The sequence below is a fragment of the Thunnus albacares genome, chromosome 10, assembly GCF_914725855.1.
Source record: "Thunnus albacares chromosome 10, fThuAlb1.1, whole genome shotgun sequence".
NCBI classification, from domain to species: Eukaryota; Metazoa; Chordata; class Actinopteri; order Scombriformes; family Scombridae; genus Thunnus; species Thunnus albacares.
In genome coordinates this window covers 30,743,504-30,762,813 of record NC_058115.1, presented here as the reverse complement: position 1 = coordinate 30,762,813, position 19,310 = coordinate 30,743,504, and the positions used below count along the sequence as shown (strand labels likewise).

The 19,310-nt window shown below is 40.1% G+C and overlaps 1 protein-coding gene across 3 annotated transcripts in view; it reads right to left on the bottom strand.

The window, feature by feature from the left end:
* fat2 (FAT atypical cadherin 2) overlaps positions 1 to 19,310 on the bottom strand; it is a 118,952-nt gene that overhangs the window by 71,437 nt on the left and 28,205 nt on the right. For all 3 annotated transcript variants that reach the window (XM_044363613.1, XM_044363611.1, XM_044363612.1), the window contains exons 4-10: positions 19,132 to 19,190; positions 18,282 to 18,593; positions 16,179 to 16,386; positions 4,004 to 4,143; positions 3,007 to 3,069; positions 2,234 to 2,446; positions 1,596 to 1,806 (exon numbers count right to left, since the gene is read on the bottom strand). In XM_044363613.1, the coding sequence (XP_044219548.1) occupies positions 1,596 to 1,806; positions 2,234 to 2,446; positions 3,007 to 3,069; positions 4,004 to 4,143; positions 16,179 to 16,386; positions 18,282 to 18,593; positions 19,132 to 19,190 (1,206 nt within the window). The remainder of the gene's footprint in view (positions 1 to 1,595; positions 1,807 to 2,233; positions 2,447 to 3,006; positions 3,070 to 4,003; positions 4,144 to 16,178; positions 16,387 to 18,281; positions 18,594 to 19,131; positions 19,191 to 19,310) is intronic.

Here is a 19,310-nt window from a genome sequence, read left to right as displayed (position 1 = left end):
TCGGGTAATTTATCTAGTTTTCAGTCTTAAAATTGTATTTCTTAAAGGATAAGGTGACAATTTGTGAAATGCACTTCTTGAAATTTGCTTTCTTGTCAATACATAGGAAGTCTCTACTCCTGGCTGAGAAGTAGAAGTGACACATTACTCCTCATAAAACCACAACTTTTCATTTTTACACTTGTTTTTTTTTGTGCAGTTATAAGAGCCATAACATGTTAATTGATGAGCTTTAGAGGTGTTGGTAGATAGATTTTGTTAACTTGGGAAAGTTAATAAAATCTACAGCTTCCTATTAAACAAACAGACATAAGAAAGGTATTGATCTGAAAATCTAACTCTCGGCTAGGATCTGACTTCTGTACACAAACAAATAAAAGCTGGCCCCAAGAAACAAGAACAGGCCAGAGAAAACACATATATAGTAGTTACCTGGATGTAACTCCAGGTCTATGAGTACATACATAGCGCTCTAGCCAACCATCACAGAGAGGGGAGGGGGCACGTGATATCGTTTAAATATGGGGATAAAGGCACATATTTTGACAGCAGTGAGCACCAGGGTAACTTGGCTAAGCCGACGAGCATATGGCACATCCATGGGCATGCTACCCACATGCTACAGCTAAGTGGTGCACTGCCAAAATGTTTCGAACAGAATTATTGTTCTGCATGTCGGAGTAAGTGGATTACTGTAATTACTGGTAATGCAGTCACAAAAATTTAACAGAGCAAACAGAAGCAGATCAGAAAACGAGGAGGCTTTGTAAAATAGCAAATACACTTATCAAACAGAAGGAATTAGAAATAAAGGCCTCTCTCTAATATGAGCTTGCTTCCAATAAAGGCCTGGTACCCTCTGCAGTTGAGATAAATAAAGGCCCTGGCCACTATTAGAGGAAATACGGTAAGTGTATTTCCCAAAATGTTGCACTATTCTTTTAGAACAAGGAACAAGGAAACAAGGAAAGTTTGTATTTCATGTGAACAAGATTAACTGCTCTAGGAACAATAATACTTGTAAAGATGGATGGTCTTTTCAGTAAAAAATACAATGTGCAGGCATAATGCATTCCTCGCAGCAATTGCGGTCATATGCTGTGCTCTGCCACACATTTTCCCCAACTGCTTTTATCATACATGATCAGCAATATCCCCTTGGTAAATCTTACACAATTGCAAGAGGATGCAAGATGTATGGCTCAGCTGTTCCACAAATCTCTCAGAGGATCAAGATGTTTCAGCGTAATTATCCGTGTGAGAAGCAAACACAGAGGCAATAAAACAACAGAAACAAGAGCCCAGGAGGTTGATACTAAAATCCCAAACAGAAAATCGCGAAGGTAATACAGACATGCTCTGCCCTCTCTCAGATATCATCATGGTGTCCTTGAACCCTTTGCTTCAGTGGAGCTGTTAAGTGGCTGACATTTGAAGGCTGCGGTTGAACAGGGCAGCTCCCAGTGCTCTGTATTAGAGAATGGTGGCAGCTCCCAGGTGTGAATATGTGTAACAGAATGAATGTGAAGCAGAGTGGAGTTGAAAAAAAACCCAGACATAAATAAAGATAAAAAATAGCCCCCTTTGCTGCTCACCAGAGTGCAGAGAGTAGCTGATATCGGCATTGCTGCCTATGTCCTTGTCCAGGGCCTTGACCCGGATGACCTCGGAGCCTGTGGGGGCCAAGCTGGAGATGCTGGCCTCGTAACGGGCGCTCAGGAACGCCGGCGAGTGGTCGTTACAGTCCTCCACGTGAATCACCACCTTCACAAAGTTCCTCTTGACTGGGATCTCCTGGTCACGCACCTGAGGAGGAGCAGTAAAATATTTGTGTCAGTGGTGGTAAGACTGAAAACACAAAAAAAGTTTTCTATCCTATAATTTTATGTACAGTATTTGTGTGCTGTTTTAGTTTCTTCAAACCATATTCCACTTTAAGCTCTATTTCATATATTAATGGTGTTATGTGAAAAAGTAGAGTTTATCTGCTGAAGAAAACTGGGTAATATGATTGAAGGCTCCAGAGCAGCTAGTAAAAGGCCTTGTAGTGAGGTTGCTTTGTCAATTGCTGTTTCTGAGGTAAAGAATAAACTTTCAATCTCATTTTTAACTTGATGTAATACTGAAAACTGCTTTTTTGTTTTGCACTACGTGATGAGAGAGCTTCAATATTCATTACAATCCTCATAAGACTCTATTTTAGTGTATTCTATTGATTTAAATGCATCATTACCATAACGATGAGTGTGTGGACGGAGATCATCTCATAGTCCAGCTCCTCCGTCATCACCAGGACGCCGCTCTTTGGGTCCAGATGGAAGAACTTGGTGCTGTCCGGGTGGAGGCTGCTGTGGATGGAGTACACCAGCTTACTGTTGGTGTCGGCGTCCTGTGCGCTGATCTGCAGGATGTCTTTCCACGGAGAGGTATCCTCAGGAACCCTCACCTTAAACAAAAAGGGACAGAGGAGGAAATGAGGGAAGTTTTTCAATGTACTTGAAAAATAAATAACAACAGGAAACAACAGATGGGGAATGGAATACTTCAACTTTGACTTTTCAATCTGAAAACAATTTTCATTGTGTTTTGAGGACAGTAAACCTTTTGTGGACAAGAAATCATCCTGTTACACTAATAATTCTAGAGACAAGACGAGACTGATTACTGTGATTAAGGAAACAACAGTGATGCAGCCGCCTCGTATTGTCTGATAATCACAGTAAAGAATATCTTCTGGTAACCTGATAGACTGGTAGTCTGGTAAACTCACTTCTTTCTAACTCCACACTAGATTTTTTTCATGCTTATACTTGCAGTCTTCAGTCCCAACTGACTAATTTATCAGATTTCACACCTCCGGAGACACATAAGGTTTTATTCAACGTTTTTTACATGTGCAGTAGTACCTCCCCAACACCTATAAGAAGACTTTGATGAGCAAAATCTGTACAGTTCCCCTTTAAGAGTACAGATCAGATAATCTCCTGGATCTTCACTGAGTCTCACCTCATATAGTGGCTTCAGGAAGACGGGACGATGCTCGTTCATGTCCAGCACACGGATGTAGGCCTGCAGTTTGGGGATGGAATACACAGGGTTTGAGAAAATGGATGCTCAGCATGAACAACATTAAATATGGAAGGTAGCACTCCGAGGCTGCTTCAGACGCAGCACCTGATCCACTGCTGCCTGCAGGAGTTAAGATTAGAGTCTGAACCACACATTTTCAAAATCAAATAAGGATATGAATAAAGTCGTGGGATATTTTGGTGTAATATTGCTGTCGTTGCTATGACTCACGGATGCCGTCACATGAACTATTTCTTGTCTTTGACTCACTGAGGATTAGTTACTTCTGTCTCCCTAAAACCAACACATGACTGTGATCATCTTGTGGCCACTAATATTTATCAGTTATCTAAATATGATGAAACCAAGAGAATAAATTCTTCTAAATTTGACAGATTAATGTTGTGTTTGGTTATATGGAAGGATTTCTCTGATACCTACAGGAAAAATGTGGAACCAAAGGGATTTTTCAGTCCCCACTCAAACCACAGTTCATGGCTCAATGTAACATAAATGTTACATGGCTCATCAAATATTACTGTTATCTGTGAATCCTAGCAGCCCAGAGGATGGGGTTTGAACCCCAGACTGAATGAACAAATCTGGGAAAACTAAACATGAAACTATTCTGTCCAAGTGTCAGAAGAAACACATATTTTCATTTGTTATACTTTTATATTTTACCATTTTTACTATTCTTAACTTATAATCTTCCATTTAGTTCTATTTTCAACGGATTTGCATGTCATTCATACACTTAAGATACAGTTTTCATTGTCAGTGATGTTTTGGACTCTTGTTCACACACTTGTTTTGTTTCCTTGGTCCTTCTTTATACATCAATCACTTTATTTTCACACATTTGTGGCATGAATTTATCTGATTTTTGTGTGCTTTCCAGTCTGGAAAAAGCAATACGGTTCATGTTTCTAACCTGCGTGGTGGCACTGTGGTTGCCGTCGGTGACCCGCACCGTCAGGTTGTAGTTGGAGCGTCGAGCGGCATCGAGCCGGCGGGCGATGGAGATGGTTCCTGTATTCTTCTGGATGTCAAAGTCCTTTTCCTCATCACCACCTGAGAGAGAGAGAGAGAGAGAGACCGAGGAGGGAAAATGAGAAAGATTTTTTATGTCAGGTGTTGATGTTACAGTCTGTGAGGGTTATGGATCAGGTTGTGTCCAGCTGTCAGGTGTAATATCTCAGATGATATGTCAGACACCACTGGTCTGATTTTGAATGGTTGCAGGGAAGATGCATCTTGGCATCGTCCTCCAGCATCTGAAGAATTGCAGTGATTCCCCCATGGGGGGGCGCTATAATTAATGATCCACTTTACCTTTGAAAGGCCAAAACTCCTTCACCAACACTCACAGTTTGAAGAAAGAGATTTGAAATTATTTATATAAATTCAATCTTTACACAGTAAATGAAGTGCTCTTGTATAGTAAATGCTCTCACAACAATTAAATCATTTGTAATAAGGTAGTTAATCACGAATTAATGTAGTTAATTGTAAAGTCTCATTCTGGCTTGAATGTATGTACGGTTTTGGTGTATGTTTGTAAAATTGTTTCCGATAAAGTCACTCGGTTAAAGTTACTGAGCTATAATAAAACAATAGAGAAAAGATCCAGAGAAAAATAGATTTTCTTCTCTTAATATGAATCCATCCATCACAGCAGGACATTTTGATGGTTTCTTATTTTACGGACAAATCCTCTCAGCTGAGAGACCAACATCCAAATCCTCCACAATAGCAGCAACACTGCCTGTCTGATCACCTGATTAACTACCTGTCTATCTGCTTGTCTGAGACTTTATACTTAATCTTGATTGTCTCTCTCTCACAACAGTAGTGGCGGATGGTGTAGTGTTAGTTGTCAGCAGGCTGTACAAAAGACAATTAACAGCTCCCTCCTTTACTCAGTAATGTCTGTCTTCATATATATGGACAAGTGTCTTATGTGTAGATTGTCAGAAATCAACTTCTTTAAACATCTGATTGGACAAAGCGGCACTCACTGGACTGTTGCTGGTTTTTGTTTGATTTGCAAGCTGAGGACAAGTTTTTTTCCTAAACCATTTTAAGAAGTCAGTTTAATAAACTTGTTTCGTTTCATTTCTACACCTTGTTCAAATTGTTTTTCACATGGTCTGGGTGTTTTGAGGAGTATGTTGCCATACAAGCATGAGCGTTCTCATTGGTCTGAAACATACTGTATGTAGTCGGGCTTATTGGATACAATCCAGACTTAAAGGTTCCCTGTGGAGTTTGTGACCACCAGTGGCGCTGAAGAGCAATAATTTGATGAGTAATCAGACCCCTGGTCATCCACAGGTCTATTCAGTTACGCCTTAATGACTGAGCTGAAACACTACAGACTAATCAGCCACATTGACAGGTCTGTTTAACCGATTTAGATCCTCAAATCACTGGATTAACTTCCTCTGAGCCACACATCAGCACCCAGGAAGTCTTTCTGAATCTGACGCAGCACCGCGCATCACCAGTTGTCGTCTCAGCACATAGAGAGGAAGATGAACTGTAAAAGCAATTTTTCACTTTAGTGATCATCTCCAGGAAGAAATGATATCCCTGCCAAGGTTGGAGGTTCAATTCCCCAACAGGGCCGGCCAGGCGCAAAATATATTTTACTCATGCTACTGTAAGGAAAAAAAAGTGTACGCCAAATGTCATGTTACACAGGAAGAAAATCCACTAACATAGGAATTTCGCTGACATTTTTATTTATCCATCCGTAACTTCCACCCATCTTCTAGATGTTTATCTGGGTCAGGGCCACGCTGGCAACAAGGCAAGCTGAGCAGTCAGGAGCTCATCCGTCATTTAACAGGTCATCCTTGACTTTCCCCCAGAACTTGCTTATATGTAGCACGATATGTTCACATAGGTGGACAATACATTCAGAGCAGGAAGCAGGCAGGCTGAGAGGCAGAGTTGAAAAATTAAACTTAAACAGAAATACAGGTACATCTTAAGCAAAGCAGTCATACTTGGTTACTGGTTACTGTTCAGCTCTGCAGCTCTGATAAACCCGCTGTTAACTATTTAAAGAAATCGGTTCCTGAATAAACATGTGTAAAATATTTTGCATGCAATTTGAAAAACACCTTGATGTCAAAATGTTTCTCACGTGGTCTAAATACTGTATGTAGTTGGGCTCAGTGGATACAATCCAGACTTAAAGCTTCCATGTGGAGTTTGTGACCACCAGTGGTGCTGAAGAGCAAATAATTTGATGGGTAATGTGTTGTAAAGAAGGCCAATTTGCAAAGACTAAAATACAATGTAAACATTGCAGATTCACAGCATGAGAACAAACTCTGCATATTAATATTTAAGGTTAAAAATCCGATAATGATGTATCAACTAATTTTCATTTTTTACATAATCACATAAACAAATCATTATTGATATTGGTCCCTTAAATTAGTTTTTTATCCAAATGGCAACTACCGCAGCTTGAGACTGAAGCTGATGTGGAAGTACCTTAAAGTGCAACACCAATGATGGTCTCTAGACACTCCAACTGGCTCCCATTCAAAAAGCATCAACTTCTCTCTAGAAATACTAAGTCAATCATTTTTTTCAACAAGTTATTATGGTCTCAATCACTAAATTCAGGCCCTCTTATAAGTGTGCTGGTGGTTGTTTTGTAAATGATTGCTCTGTTAATGAGATGTGAAGAATTATAGTAGCTTTGTTGTTTGCCATGTGGATGTTGATTGACAGTTGGCTCACCTGCTGCTCTCTTTGGCTCCGGGACTCTTACTGAGTCGGACTGTTGCTGCCATGTTTCTTTAAATGTAACTTGATTATGATACCTGCCCTATTAGCACAGTTTAGCTAAAGTAGTTAACATTAGCCCAACTAACGTGCAGCGGTCTGTGTTCCCAGTAAGCTAGCTTTAGCTTGGGTCCGAGGTAGCAGGGCGTGTTTCCAGAGCGATAAAGGTAACAACTCAAACAGAAAAGCGGCGACTCTGGGCTTCAAACCATCTCCAATGTAAACCAGTGGGTGACGTCTCACAGCACTATGTCCATCTTTATATATGGTCAATGTTTTTAACGGGATATTTCACAATTGAAAAATATTCTTGTCAGTGTTCTCCAGTAAACAACCTATGTAATGGAGATATGTAATGTTTCTCTGCGTTTCTGTACCACATTTTCTTGTTACTTTCCAGCCACTTTCCACTGATATATCTGCAATACTGGAAGCTAATATCGGCCTGGCTCACTCATCAGGCTCTGAAAGGAAATGTATTCAATGTGTTTGTGAGACTTTAAGGTTGATGCATTCTGGTGAGAAACCGAAAATACAGAAAATGTATTTTGTTCAATATGAAAACTCCATATTCCTCTAAATCTTGAAATGAAAACTGAACTCTGAGCCGTAGTCTGGCTTTGAAATGCTGCTCTGCTCTTGTTGCTGCCAATAAAATTAAAACTACCAGGTGTTCAGAGGTGGGTTTGCTTTAAATTATGCATCACTGTACTTTTAGTTCTGTTCTGTCCTTCATATATCTGATTATTTTACCAACTGTGATTGTTTTTCTTCTTTCTTTTGTTATGTATCATCTGATTTTGACATATCACACGTTTTAAATCTGCAATAACACTGACTCACTCAGTCCATCTGTCTCTCTTTTCTCTCCCTTAATTCCTCTATCCTTGTCTTTGTCTTTCTTTCTTTCCCTCCCTCCTTGCTCTTTTTCCTTTCTACTTTTCACTCTTTTTGCTCTTCATCCTGCAGCCTTGCTTCATATCTTTCTTCTCTCTCTCAGCAGGTTGTGTGTGTGCATGTGTGAAAAAGGTAAACCTCATGCCTGCTCTGCCAGATGGTGTTTATTAAGATATCCACCTTGCGAAAGGCTAAAGACACACACACACACACACAGACACACACACACACACACACACACACACACACACACACACACACACACACACACACAGTATGTTTCTATCATGTGACGGCTGGGGCTCCACCACTTTAATTTAAATCATGTTTCATGTTTGTGTTCATGAAAAGAGAAGCATGAATACATTTCTCTCATTTTCTGCCTCTCATTGTTGTTTCTCTCCTTCTTACATTATACACAAACACAAATACACACACACTCATTCTCCTCTCTGTTTGTTCCCGATCGATAGATAATTGAGTCATTCAGAAGTCTATTTCTGTCAGTTACGCCTTAATGACTTAGCTGAAACACTGCAGACTAATCAGCCACATTGACAGGTCTGTTTAACCGATTTAGATCCCCAAATCACTGGATTAACTTCCTCTGAGCACCCAGGAAGTCTTTCTGAATCTGACGCAGCATCGTGCATCACCACCACTGTGTCATCTCGGCATACAGAGAGAAGATGCTGTACTGTAAAAGCAATTTTTCACTTTAGTGATCACCCCCGGAAAGAAATGATATCCCTGCCAAGGTTGGAGGTTCAATTCCCCAACAGGGCCAGCCATGCGCAAAATATATTTTACTCATGCTACTGTGAGGGAAAAAAAAGTGTACGGCGAATGTCATGTTACACGGAAAAAAAGGATCAACTAACGCAGGAATTTCCCAGACATTTTTTATCTGTCTGTCTGTCCTTCCACCCATCTTCTAGATGTTTATCTGGGTCAGGGCCACGCTAGCAACTAGGCAAGCTGAGCAGTCAGGAGCTCATCCGTCATTTAACAGGTCATCCTTGACTTTCCCCCAGAATTTACTTATATGTAGCACGATATGTTCACATAAGTGGACAATACATTCAGAGCAGGAAGCAGGCAGGCTGAGAGGCAGAGTTGAAAAATTCAACAGAAATACAGGTACATCTTAAGCAAAGCAGTAATACTTAATAGCAAGACTGTCAGTGATCAATATTTTTAATGTTAAAGAATTAAAAGAGTCTGTGTAATGTGAAAGGGTTTTATTATAGTGATGAACCCAGTGAGAATCGTCATCAACTCTACAGAGCGTTTCAGCTTCTTTTAGCTCATAATTTTGGTTTTATCTCATTGTTTCCAGCAAAAAGCTCTGACAAATCTCTTGTACACTACCTGCTGAACATCAGACAGACAAAGTTAAGACAAGCTGGTGAAGAAAGTGGAACATCTAGCAGCTAAAGAGCCAGATATTTTTGTGTAATTGGTGGAGACCAAATCAGAGCTGAAAGGAGAGTGAATGTTGGTTTTGCATTCATCAGGAGGATACAAACACAGCTCAGATATGCTGTTTACACCTTTGCTATAACAAGTTATCCAGGTTCAGTGTCTGTTAGCTTGTTTTAAGATTCTTCTTCCTTCTCGTGGCCAAAACATTAATCCATCTTTCATTTTTATCCCAAGGACGCCATCTGTCTTACACTTGCCTCCAGAGCAAGATACTGGGAAAACTACTGGCAAGACCGCCACATAATTAGCTATGAGAATTCATTGTCCCCAGAGAATAAATCCTAATGATTTAGGTGAAACTCTGATCTTTCTACAAGCACCACAACCAAGCCAATATTTCCAATAAATAACAAAACCTGCCACGTAGATTGCCATGAAATTTATTGACATTCCTGCTCTCCAATCTAAACTTTCCGATCATTTTTTTGTCCTTCTGACCTTTCCTCAGAAATCTCCCTGAGAACAATACCCTCATTTTTTATATGTTGGGATAGAAGATAAAGCCTTTGGGCACCTTTTTTTTTTTAGACTTTTAGTCTTTATTTTTCTTCTTCAAGAGCTTGGGTTATTTGGAAACCTTGCTCGTAAAGCCAAATACACACACAGTAAAAATACTGGGCTTTTCAAATAAACTTCATGCAAGTCTTGTATGAAACATATATAACATTTTGCTTGGTCCACCATGAATAGCCATTTGGATGAAATGATGAATGATTATAAAGCATTTTGTGCTCCTGAAGTTGACACCATGTTTGACTCACTCTCCTGATCCTCAAAGGGTCAAACTCAGACAGTGCAACCGGATATCAGAGAAATGCTCTTAAGATGGCAGCAGACAGACATTCCCTTGAGGGGATGTCCAGGAGGGCAAGTTGAAATGACCATGAAACAGATGTCCTTTTTCTCTTCCTCCTCCAGGTACCTGACCTGCCTCAACAGCTCCACCCAAGAGAGGCGAGACCGGACATGTTTCGTGACCCTGTATCACGAAGAGTCAGGTCATCTATCCTGCAGAGAAAACATTTTTGCTGTTTCAATCTGCAGATGTATTATTTTAGCCTCTCTCCACAGGAGGCGACAGCCAGTGAGGGTCAGAAATGAAGATCGACTGGGTCTTTTCTTTGACGATTAGCTTTCTTCTTCCCCACTGTGCGAGACAGTTACAAACACCTCTACAAACACCAAATATAGTGTATATTCCTTCACCCGCAAACGCCCATAGAACTGTAATTTCAAGAATTCCTCAATATCAAAGATACTGTAGGCCAAACATCCAATAGAAAGCATTTCTTCTGACTTCTCACATCATCTGAGGACAGTTCTCATCTTGACTTTGGTCGGAGTGACAGTCAAAACTATCAAACATATCATCACGATCAGTATGAAAACATAAAAGATTGTATGTCAGTGAGGGAGGATGAGAACAATCATGGGAGAGATGTATGAAATGAAATATCTCGCTGTAGAAAGAGATCAAACAGGATGAACAAAAGCGGGTTTCCAAAACTCATCTGGGATAGCCATAAAAATTTTTAATATTGGTTGTTTATGTCAATAAATATGAAACATTCTCTGGTTTGAGCTTATTAAATGCAAGGGATATGTACAGATTAAAAAAACAAGATATAATGTGTTAATTAGGTGGATTTTATTACAGTTTGGATGAAACCAGACGAGCCGTTTCTCTAAGTTCTTCATCTCTTTGCTAAGCTAATATAACCAGCTGCTGGAGGCATCCGTAAATTACCAGACAAATATAAAAGTGGTATTGATCCTCTCATCTAACTCTCAACAAAAAAGCAAATAAGCGGATTTCCCAAAGTGTCTATTCTACTATCCCTTAAGAATTGCAATCCAATCCTTTAATGAAAGTGAAAGGATTCTTTTTATGCAGGCAGTTCTTATTCTTATTGTGTTTCTATCACAAACTATCAGGAAACCCTGCTGGATTCAGACCCAGAGTCGTCTGAACTCCTCCACTCAGAGCAGATACTCAACCCTCCCCTGCAGGGGACAAAGCTCGTCCTCGGACCTGCAGGTGCTGACCCTCATCCCGACTCTATCACACCCAGCTGGGCCTCGCTCCAGCGCAGAGATCACAGATCACAGATCACAGTCCGGTGAAGCTGGAGGGATACGGCATCCATCCACCCTTGTCTGCACTTTGATATCCTGTAGCTTATTTTATGTTTCCACAGCGTGTCATAATTTGTGCAGATTCACAGAAGGAGTTTGAGTTATTATGACAGCAAGGGAAGTCTTCATTTGTCTCCCTTAAGAGTTATCTCAGAGCCAGAGAGCGTCGATAGGCATCTGGGTCCTGCTGTTCGAGAGGAGGAAGGTAAAGCGGGGCGATAGACACCTGATCATATCTGCATGGGAGAGGAGTCCTGTGACAGAACAACATTCCCTCATCTGCCAATGCTCAGATGAGGGTCAGTGATACACGACTGTGGAGCAGACTGAGGTGGAATAGAGAAGAAATATGGTGGCCAGTCTTTAGTCTCATCATGTAGTCATAGAGGCAAGAAAGTAAATTAAAACTTAGGTTGGGAGTATCATGTTTGTCATAATTAAAACACAATTAAAAGATAGAAGAGAGAGAAGAGAAGACGAGAAGGATCGGTTCATCTGACGGCTGACGGGCCATCGGAGATAATTACTGAGTTATTTTTGCAGACCACACAGGGAGAACACCTCAACAAAATTATCCAACAAAACAACAAACACTTCATCTCATGATTGATTGAATACAGAGCTGTCAAAGCTGCTGAAAACACAGCACGCAGAGGTGGAAAGTGACAATGAACATCTACTAAGTATAATTTAGAGGCGCTGTTGTTTTTATTCAACTACATTTATCAAACGGCTGTAGCTACAAAACATTAGAAAATCTCATATAATGGTATGAAGTTCTGACTTCATTTATTTGTCTGACTTTACAACATTACGCATTAATTCATCAATATTTGAAATATTGACCATAAATCCTAAACATAAGATCATTCTTCAACATGACTGACTGGTTTTACTTTTGCTATGTGGGTAGTTTTACAGGTAAGTGTAATTTTTGAATTGTATTGAGTATTTTTATACTAGTATTTCAAAACTTTATTCAAAATTACACTGACATTTGTGATAAAGCAAATCATTAAAATTCCAGCACTGAAACATAACCTCACTCAGCAATATGTTGTGTAGTTCACTACTAAAACATTTACTAACGTCACTGTCATAATGTCTCAATGTTTTTGTTTTTAGCATCTTTTAGAGACCATCATTTCCCAGAAGCCCTAGACCACTGCAGGTAAAAAGTCACCTGCAATGCCACAAAAGTGGCGAGCCAATGGGTGAGTTGAGTTTAGTTCAGATGTGTCTGTAATAACAGCAGGACAGAGAGGACCGAACAGTACAGAAGTATATAAACTAAAGAGATTACAGCTAAAAAAAGTTGCAAAATTACAGGATAGAGTATAAGCAGATATTACGTTTATGGAAGAAACTAACATACGACATTTTCATGCGTGTTGTAATTTTTTTTTTTACATGCTAACAAATTATTGTTATTTCACTTTAAAAAAAAAAAAAACTACAAAGGTTTCAACTTCTTGTAAGAAATGCTGTGGTAGATACTCGCTTATCAAATAATGATAGTAAACCACATGAATATGTTTCACTTCTTTTAGAAAAACTGTTGAAAGGACTCCAGAATGAAAGAGCTAGTATAATGGCAACATGAAAAAGTTACTGCCCAATCAGAGCAGAGTATGTATGTAGCTATAATAGATATGTAATATTGATTAAATGCAGTCAGATTTCTCTCTGGCTAATAAGGAGTTGTAAGTGTGGTCATGCAAAAATGTAATGCGCTGATGATAAATCATAGATAACAGACAAAGATGAAGGAAAAGTTGTAGCTAAAGTCTTTTTTATAGAAAGCAAGTCTTTTGTTTGAAAACTATATTCATGCATCACGGGTTTAGGGTGATAATGAACAGCAGCTGCTAGTATTCATCCATCAGAACTTCTTGTCAGACAGTCAAACAGCTTCAGAAACCCAACACACCAACACACACACACTTCATGCTGTGATTGGCCAGCTGCGTGCCATGAAACTTTCAATCTCTGGCACTAATCATGTGAATAACAATACTATGAACGCCTTCCAGGAGACCTCATATCCTCATATTTCAATTATCCCGTCTCTCTCCTCTCTATGACGGACAGCTTTTTCCCTCTGCCCCTCATAGCGTCCGCTCGGAACAGCTATAAACACTTCTGATATCACACCGTCGCACTAGCCAATTCTTCTCTAACCCATCCCAAAATCTCACCAGGACGATCAGGACTCTGTCGCTTCGTGACATAACGTAAAACAAAGAAATGTCACCAGATGTAACATCCGGCGTCAGCAGCTATGAGTCAACTGAACGTCCCCTCAGGGATGCGCAGAGTCTGTTGTGCTCCGCTGTGCTCTGGCGCGGGTCGAGCTTGGCAAAGCAAACCGAACAGGAGGAAACTCGGTCCTTTCTCTGCACACGCTGCCCCTCCTGGCAGGAAACGTCCTGGCAAAAGCCTGATGTGTTTTCCTGCGAGGTTTAAAGGGTGGAAGGAGATGCTGACACCTCCGGAGTCAGAGGGCTGATGGCTGATTTCTACTTCGACCAAAAAATGTAAATACACCTTTCATGAAGAGCCAAAATAGAGGGCGCCGGGGGAAAGGGAGAAAGGAGGACTGGCTAGTAGTCCTTCCTGTGGTGATCTGGCAGGTGATGAGAGGAGGAACGCTGCTGATTTATCCTCACAGAGAGAAAATGTCCTGCTGATACCGCTGACACCAAGATCTTTTTTTTCCTCTCTTCCTTTTTTCCTCTATTCATCCATCGCTCTGGGAACTCTCAACCTTTTGTCACAGCAGTATTATATTATGTATCTATCTTGTGTTCGTATTTACTTAAGTCTATCGATTTATCTATCTAAAGTATCGATCTATCTGTCTTTCTGCAAATACTGCAAGGAACTTTACCAACATACCAACGAGAAACCAGCAAAGCCTTTAAGCAAATGTCAAGAAATTAACTATTACACACAATAACTAAATATATAACACAAATCAAGGATTTATAGTTTTGTTGAGTTCACTTCACATTATTTTAATGAGTCTACAGCCTCATTCTGAAGATTTTGCAGAAATTATCATCAGGAAACAGAATTTAACGTTCATGTTTTCATCTTTTTGTGTTCATGTGCAGGTCTGTGCATGTGCACTGACTGTATATGTTGGGATAAGTGTCAACATGCAAGGTGAACAGGGTCAGATAAAGCCAGCAGTCATAAACCACTTCTGCTAATCCTTACATTGCTCCTTTAAGGCATGTCCTGGTCTTTTTTTAAAAGGCCACAAAGGGGACTTTTGTTTAGATTAAATGTTAAACTCAGCTGCCTTTCAAACAGAACATGAACACCATCACCAAAAGCCTTTGTGTACCTTCAGGGCTTTCTGCACTAATTTCCACTGTTGCTGTTCTCCAGGTTTTGCTTTTCATCCATTTTTTAAAAATGGTTTTAGATGCCAGACAGCAGCCCAGAGAGCAACAATGAGCTTCTAAAACAGGCCACCAACCAAGATGACCCAATTAGTCCCATTTTTTCCTCCTCTCTATGACAATAACCCTCCATACTACCAAATTGCTGACAGTAACTTGAATCACCTTCATAATAGTCTATTTTTTACCCTGACCTAAGCCTCCTGGGCAGCACAGAGACACCAATAAACAGCAGGTTTAGCCAACACACACAAAGCTACTTTGCAAGTAAAGTGGTTCCAATAAGACCATTAACATTGTGGCTCTAAAGAGCATTTTAACACCATTATTCATTTTTGGATTAACAAGTTTCTTAGTGGTCCTTTAAGAGACAACTCTGTTGCTGATGTACTTTGCTCTTCTTTTCTTTCTATACATTTCTTTGTGTCTTCTTCCTGTTGATAAATGGCCACACATAAACATCATGACATCATGGAATATTTTCCAGCAGCACCAGCGGAGTTTGATCCCTGAAAATGTACCAGAGATGCACTGAGGTCTTTCTGTCAGTCCCCAGAGATCAAAGAGAAAGAGCTTTCAGGGAGGAATCCGTTCGGGAAGATGGACAGAGACAAACTTCTACAACCCCCGGAGCAAAACAGGGTTGAGTTTCCTTAAAAGGATGCTTCTCTTTGATTTAGGAAGACAAAAAAACTTCTGGAAACACTGAACTTCACAGATTGATGATATGTAACGGTCTTCCTTTGTCTTCCTTTAAGTCCTGCTCATATCGTTTGTATCTACTCTGCTCTAATATCATTCACTGTTGCAGAACTTTGCTGACCTTTAGAAACTAGTCTCCTATTTATATGGAGGCTCATAAGATGGATGATGGTCGTAACTTTGTTTGTATCCTCCGGGCCAGCCGGCATTCTACAAGTCAGCACTTTGGTGTAAGTGGCAATATGGTGAATGTCAGATATTATTTCCTAATATGTTGTCCCGAATGCCTCGGATGTGGGAGCGTAACAACAGACATAAGCAGAGACTGTGTGTGATCTATGAGAAGTCGTTATACAGTGATCACGGTGGTCTGATTTCAGCGCCGGGTTTTTGTTTTTCCCTCTTTCTTGTCAAATTGGGTGTATCATGAAAACAAATTCATGTTTTTTTTTTGTAATCCATCGTTTGTCTTGTTTTAGGAGATTGTTACTCTCATTTGTGTGATGCTTGTTTTTCATCACTGCTTGAAGTTTATTCTGTTTTCCTCACAGCACCTGAACAGCAAACAGCTTCCAATCAATACTCAGTAACAGAGTGAAGACGCTGTGTGTGTGTGTGTGTGTGTGTGTTCGTGTGTGTGTGTGTGTGTGTGTGTGTGTTCTTCCCTCTCACCTATGATATCGAACCACCTCAGTCGATGCGTCTCCGTCATGATGATGCCCACCATGTGAGTGACAGGCTCCGTTTCCATCACGGCGAAGGTGAAGTGGGGTTCGTCAAACGTGATTGGCTCCGCGGAGGGCGGCGGGCGGACGATCCACTCGATGTCGAGTCTCGCTGTAGACGACTTTGACGGGCTGCCCTGATCTGTAGCTTTAATCTGGAAATTAACATAGAAATTAAATTAACATTTTAATGAGAGTTTTAATAAAAAATAGCAAAACTGTGACGCAATCTGAGGTCTCAATGAAGACCTGCAGTCAGACTGTCTCCACATAACACACAATTTTGGACCTTGGATTTATTATGAGTAGAGAATACTGGACATTATATCAAATTAAACCTTTCATGCATGAATTATTAAATCACAGAGTAAAAAATGTTTTTATTGTTTGTTTTTACTTTAGTGCATGAAAGGCTTAATTCAATCTATTATAATTTTTGTTTTTGCACAATGTGTAAAATGTCTACATCATGAAAATCAAGTTCTTACAACAAGCACAAAAAGGTTATTTTAAAGTAATGTTGACAGTAGCGGGAAACATTAACCGTCTTGAGTCACTTCCCTTTAACTGTGACATGAAAAGTTAAACTATACGTGCAGCTGCGTCACTTTAAGGGACTGTCGTGACTCCAGGTAACTAGTTTGTTCTAGTTACCTGTCTAAGAGGGACAGACTGAAAAAAAGACTGCACACTGATCTGAGCTCCTGATTTGTGTTTGTTGTATTACCTGGCTTACTTGTAAGTAATTCAATTCAATTCAATTTTATTTATGTAGTGCCAAATCACAACAAAAGTCATCTCAGGGCATTTTTCACATGGAGCAGGTCTAGACCATACTCTTTAATTTACAGAGAGAGAGACCCAACGATACTTATAAGTATTATCTGGCTTGCCACAGGACTCACCTAAAAAGTGAGCAGATTCTACATCATTCATCTGTTCCTGCCTATTGGGTAACTAACGCTAGCTAACTAGCCGTTTCCTGCTATCTCATTACTGAACCGGATGTCCGTGCTCTTTTTATTATTCTTGCTCGACTGTCTCGTGGATCAAGTCTTAAAAATATGATTTTTGGTGAAATCCCCCACCTCTAGTACTGAACTGGAGACTACGTGATGGCGCTCCTTCCAAAGAAAGCTGCTCAGCCACTGCATAAGTCAAAAAAAACTTCTGAAGTTTGGCTTCAGAGTTGTTTGGCTCACTGAACATGCGGTTATCAGCATTTCAGCAGGTATTTTTATTCCTTCATCACCATGGATACACACTGTAGTTCCACACACACCGGTCCATCCTGCTACCAGAAATACTCACTAGTATTCTGGAACGAATTAATGCAAACAAGTATAAATCTGCGACTGGAAATAGTCCCTAATAAATGCACTTATTACTCTTGTTTATGTAACACTTGCTATAAACTTCAGTGCCCAGCTGTTAAAGGAGCCTTTTTTAAAAATGATACAGAAAGAGTAGGGAAGTGGGAAAGTATTGAAGGATGAACGGACACATTAACACATTGTTGGTTTTTGTCTTTTCATTGGATTTGTCGACGAAAAGAGATAATTAACATCAAGAGAAAAAAAAATCTCACTGAATGTTCTGTGTGTCAGCGGAGAACCAACAACAAAAAAAAAAAGTTTTTTGATGTTGCTGAAATCCTCCAGAGCTGTTTTGCAGCTGATTAACCTTTCTGCCTTTCACAAAGCAGAGTGATGACAAGGACTGAGAACATTCACTGGTCTCAGAGCAGGTGTTAGCGAAGTGCCATTCAGGGCATTATACACGGGTAATTTAGCCTCTTTAACAAAGCTGGTGGGCTCGGTCAAGTCTTTAAAGTCTCCACACCTTCTACAGAGAGAGCAAATGAAGCACAACTCCTTATAGAGAAAGTATTTACCTCAGGCCTGTTGAAATACAAACTCATTATTACTCTCGCCGAAAGACGGGAGGCACTTTTTTTGCCACCTGTCAGCAGCAAAAGCGAGATGTCAGTGTGTATGAAAATATTAACTGGCATCTCTGATTGTAGTTTTTAACAGCTCTTAACACCTACCGTGAGAATACTGTAGTTACCGGGCCAGAAATCACCGTGAGATGTCACCACGCCAGTCACCGGGTCAATCTCAAATCTCTCATCCTGGTTTTCTTGCAACTTGTAGGTCACCACGGCGTTCAAGCCCTCATCGTCGTCACGGGCGACCATCCTGCAGACTTCATGTTTGCCCGCCCGGCGGCGCTGTTCAGGTAACTTGACGTGGAACAGTTTGTCCGTGAACTTCGGGCGGTTGTCGTTGTCGTCCAGGACTTTGATCACGACGGTGGCGGTGGAGCGTAGCGGTGGAGACCCGTTATCTAAGACGATGACCTAAGAATGAAGATAAGAGTGTTAATAACTTTTTAATGATGATTACTGGGCAAACTACTCCTACATAGAGCTTTCAGTAGCGTATCAAAACCTTTTAATTTACCCCGAAATGTAGCTCCAAATGTTGTCTCCAAATATGTCTCAGGAAGTTTTATGGATTTTATTCCAGTCAGTAAATTCTTCAGTATGTATAAAGGACTGGATACATAGTTTTCCAGGTACCACAGGTGGTTTTTAGGTATAATTTTAGTTTGATTTTGAGGTAAACTTTACATTGCAGAGACTCTTGCTGCCTCCACAATACAATGACATCTTCTTTTGGATTTTAACAGCATATCTAAAGGCAGATTTTTATAGTTTTATCTCAGACTGTTAAGACCTGCAATGAAAATCAAACTGTGTAAAACAGAAAAGTCTGTCTTTAACTGCCAGTAGAACTTTTTTATTATTTTATTATGGATTTATTGATACTCTGAAACTATAACTGTTTCAGCTTTGATCTGAAGGGAAATGAAAATACTGTTTATATGAGTCTCACCTCGATACTGTGCTCCGCTTTATCCTCCCGATCCAAGGCTGAAAGAGTGCTGATAACACCTGCACACAAAAGAATCAATGACGTTAGTGTGTCTGAGTCTTAAGTCCCGGGAAGTGAGAGTGCTAATTAGACCTAAAACAAACAAACACTAACAGAAGTTTTATTGCTACTGTTATTGT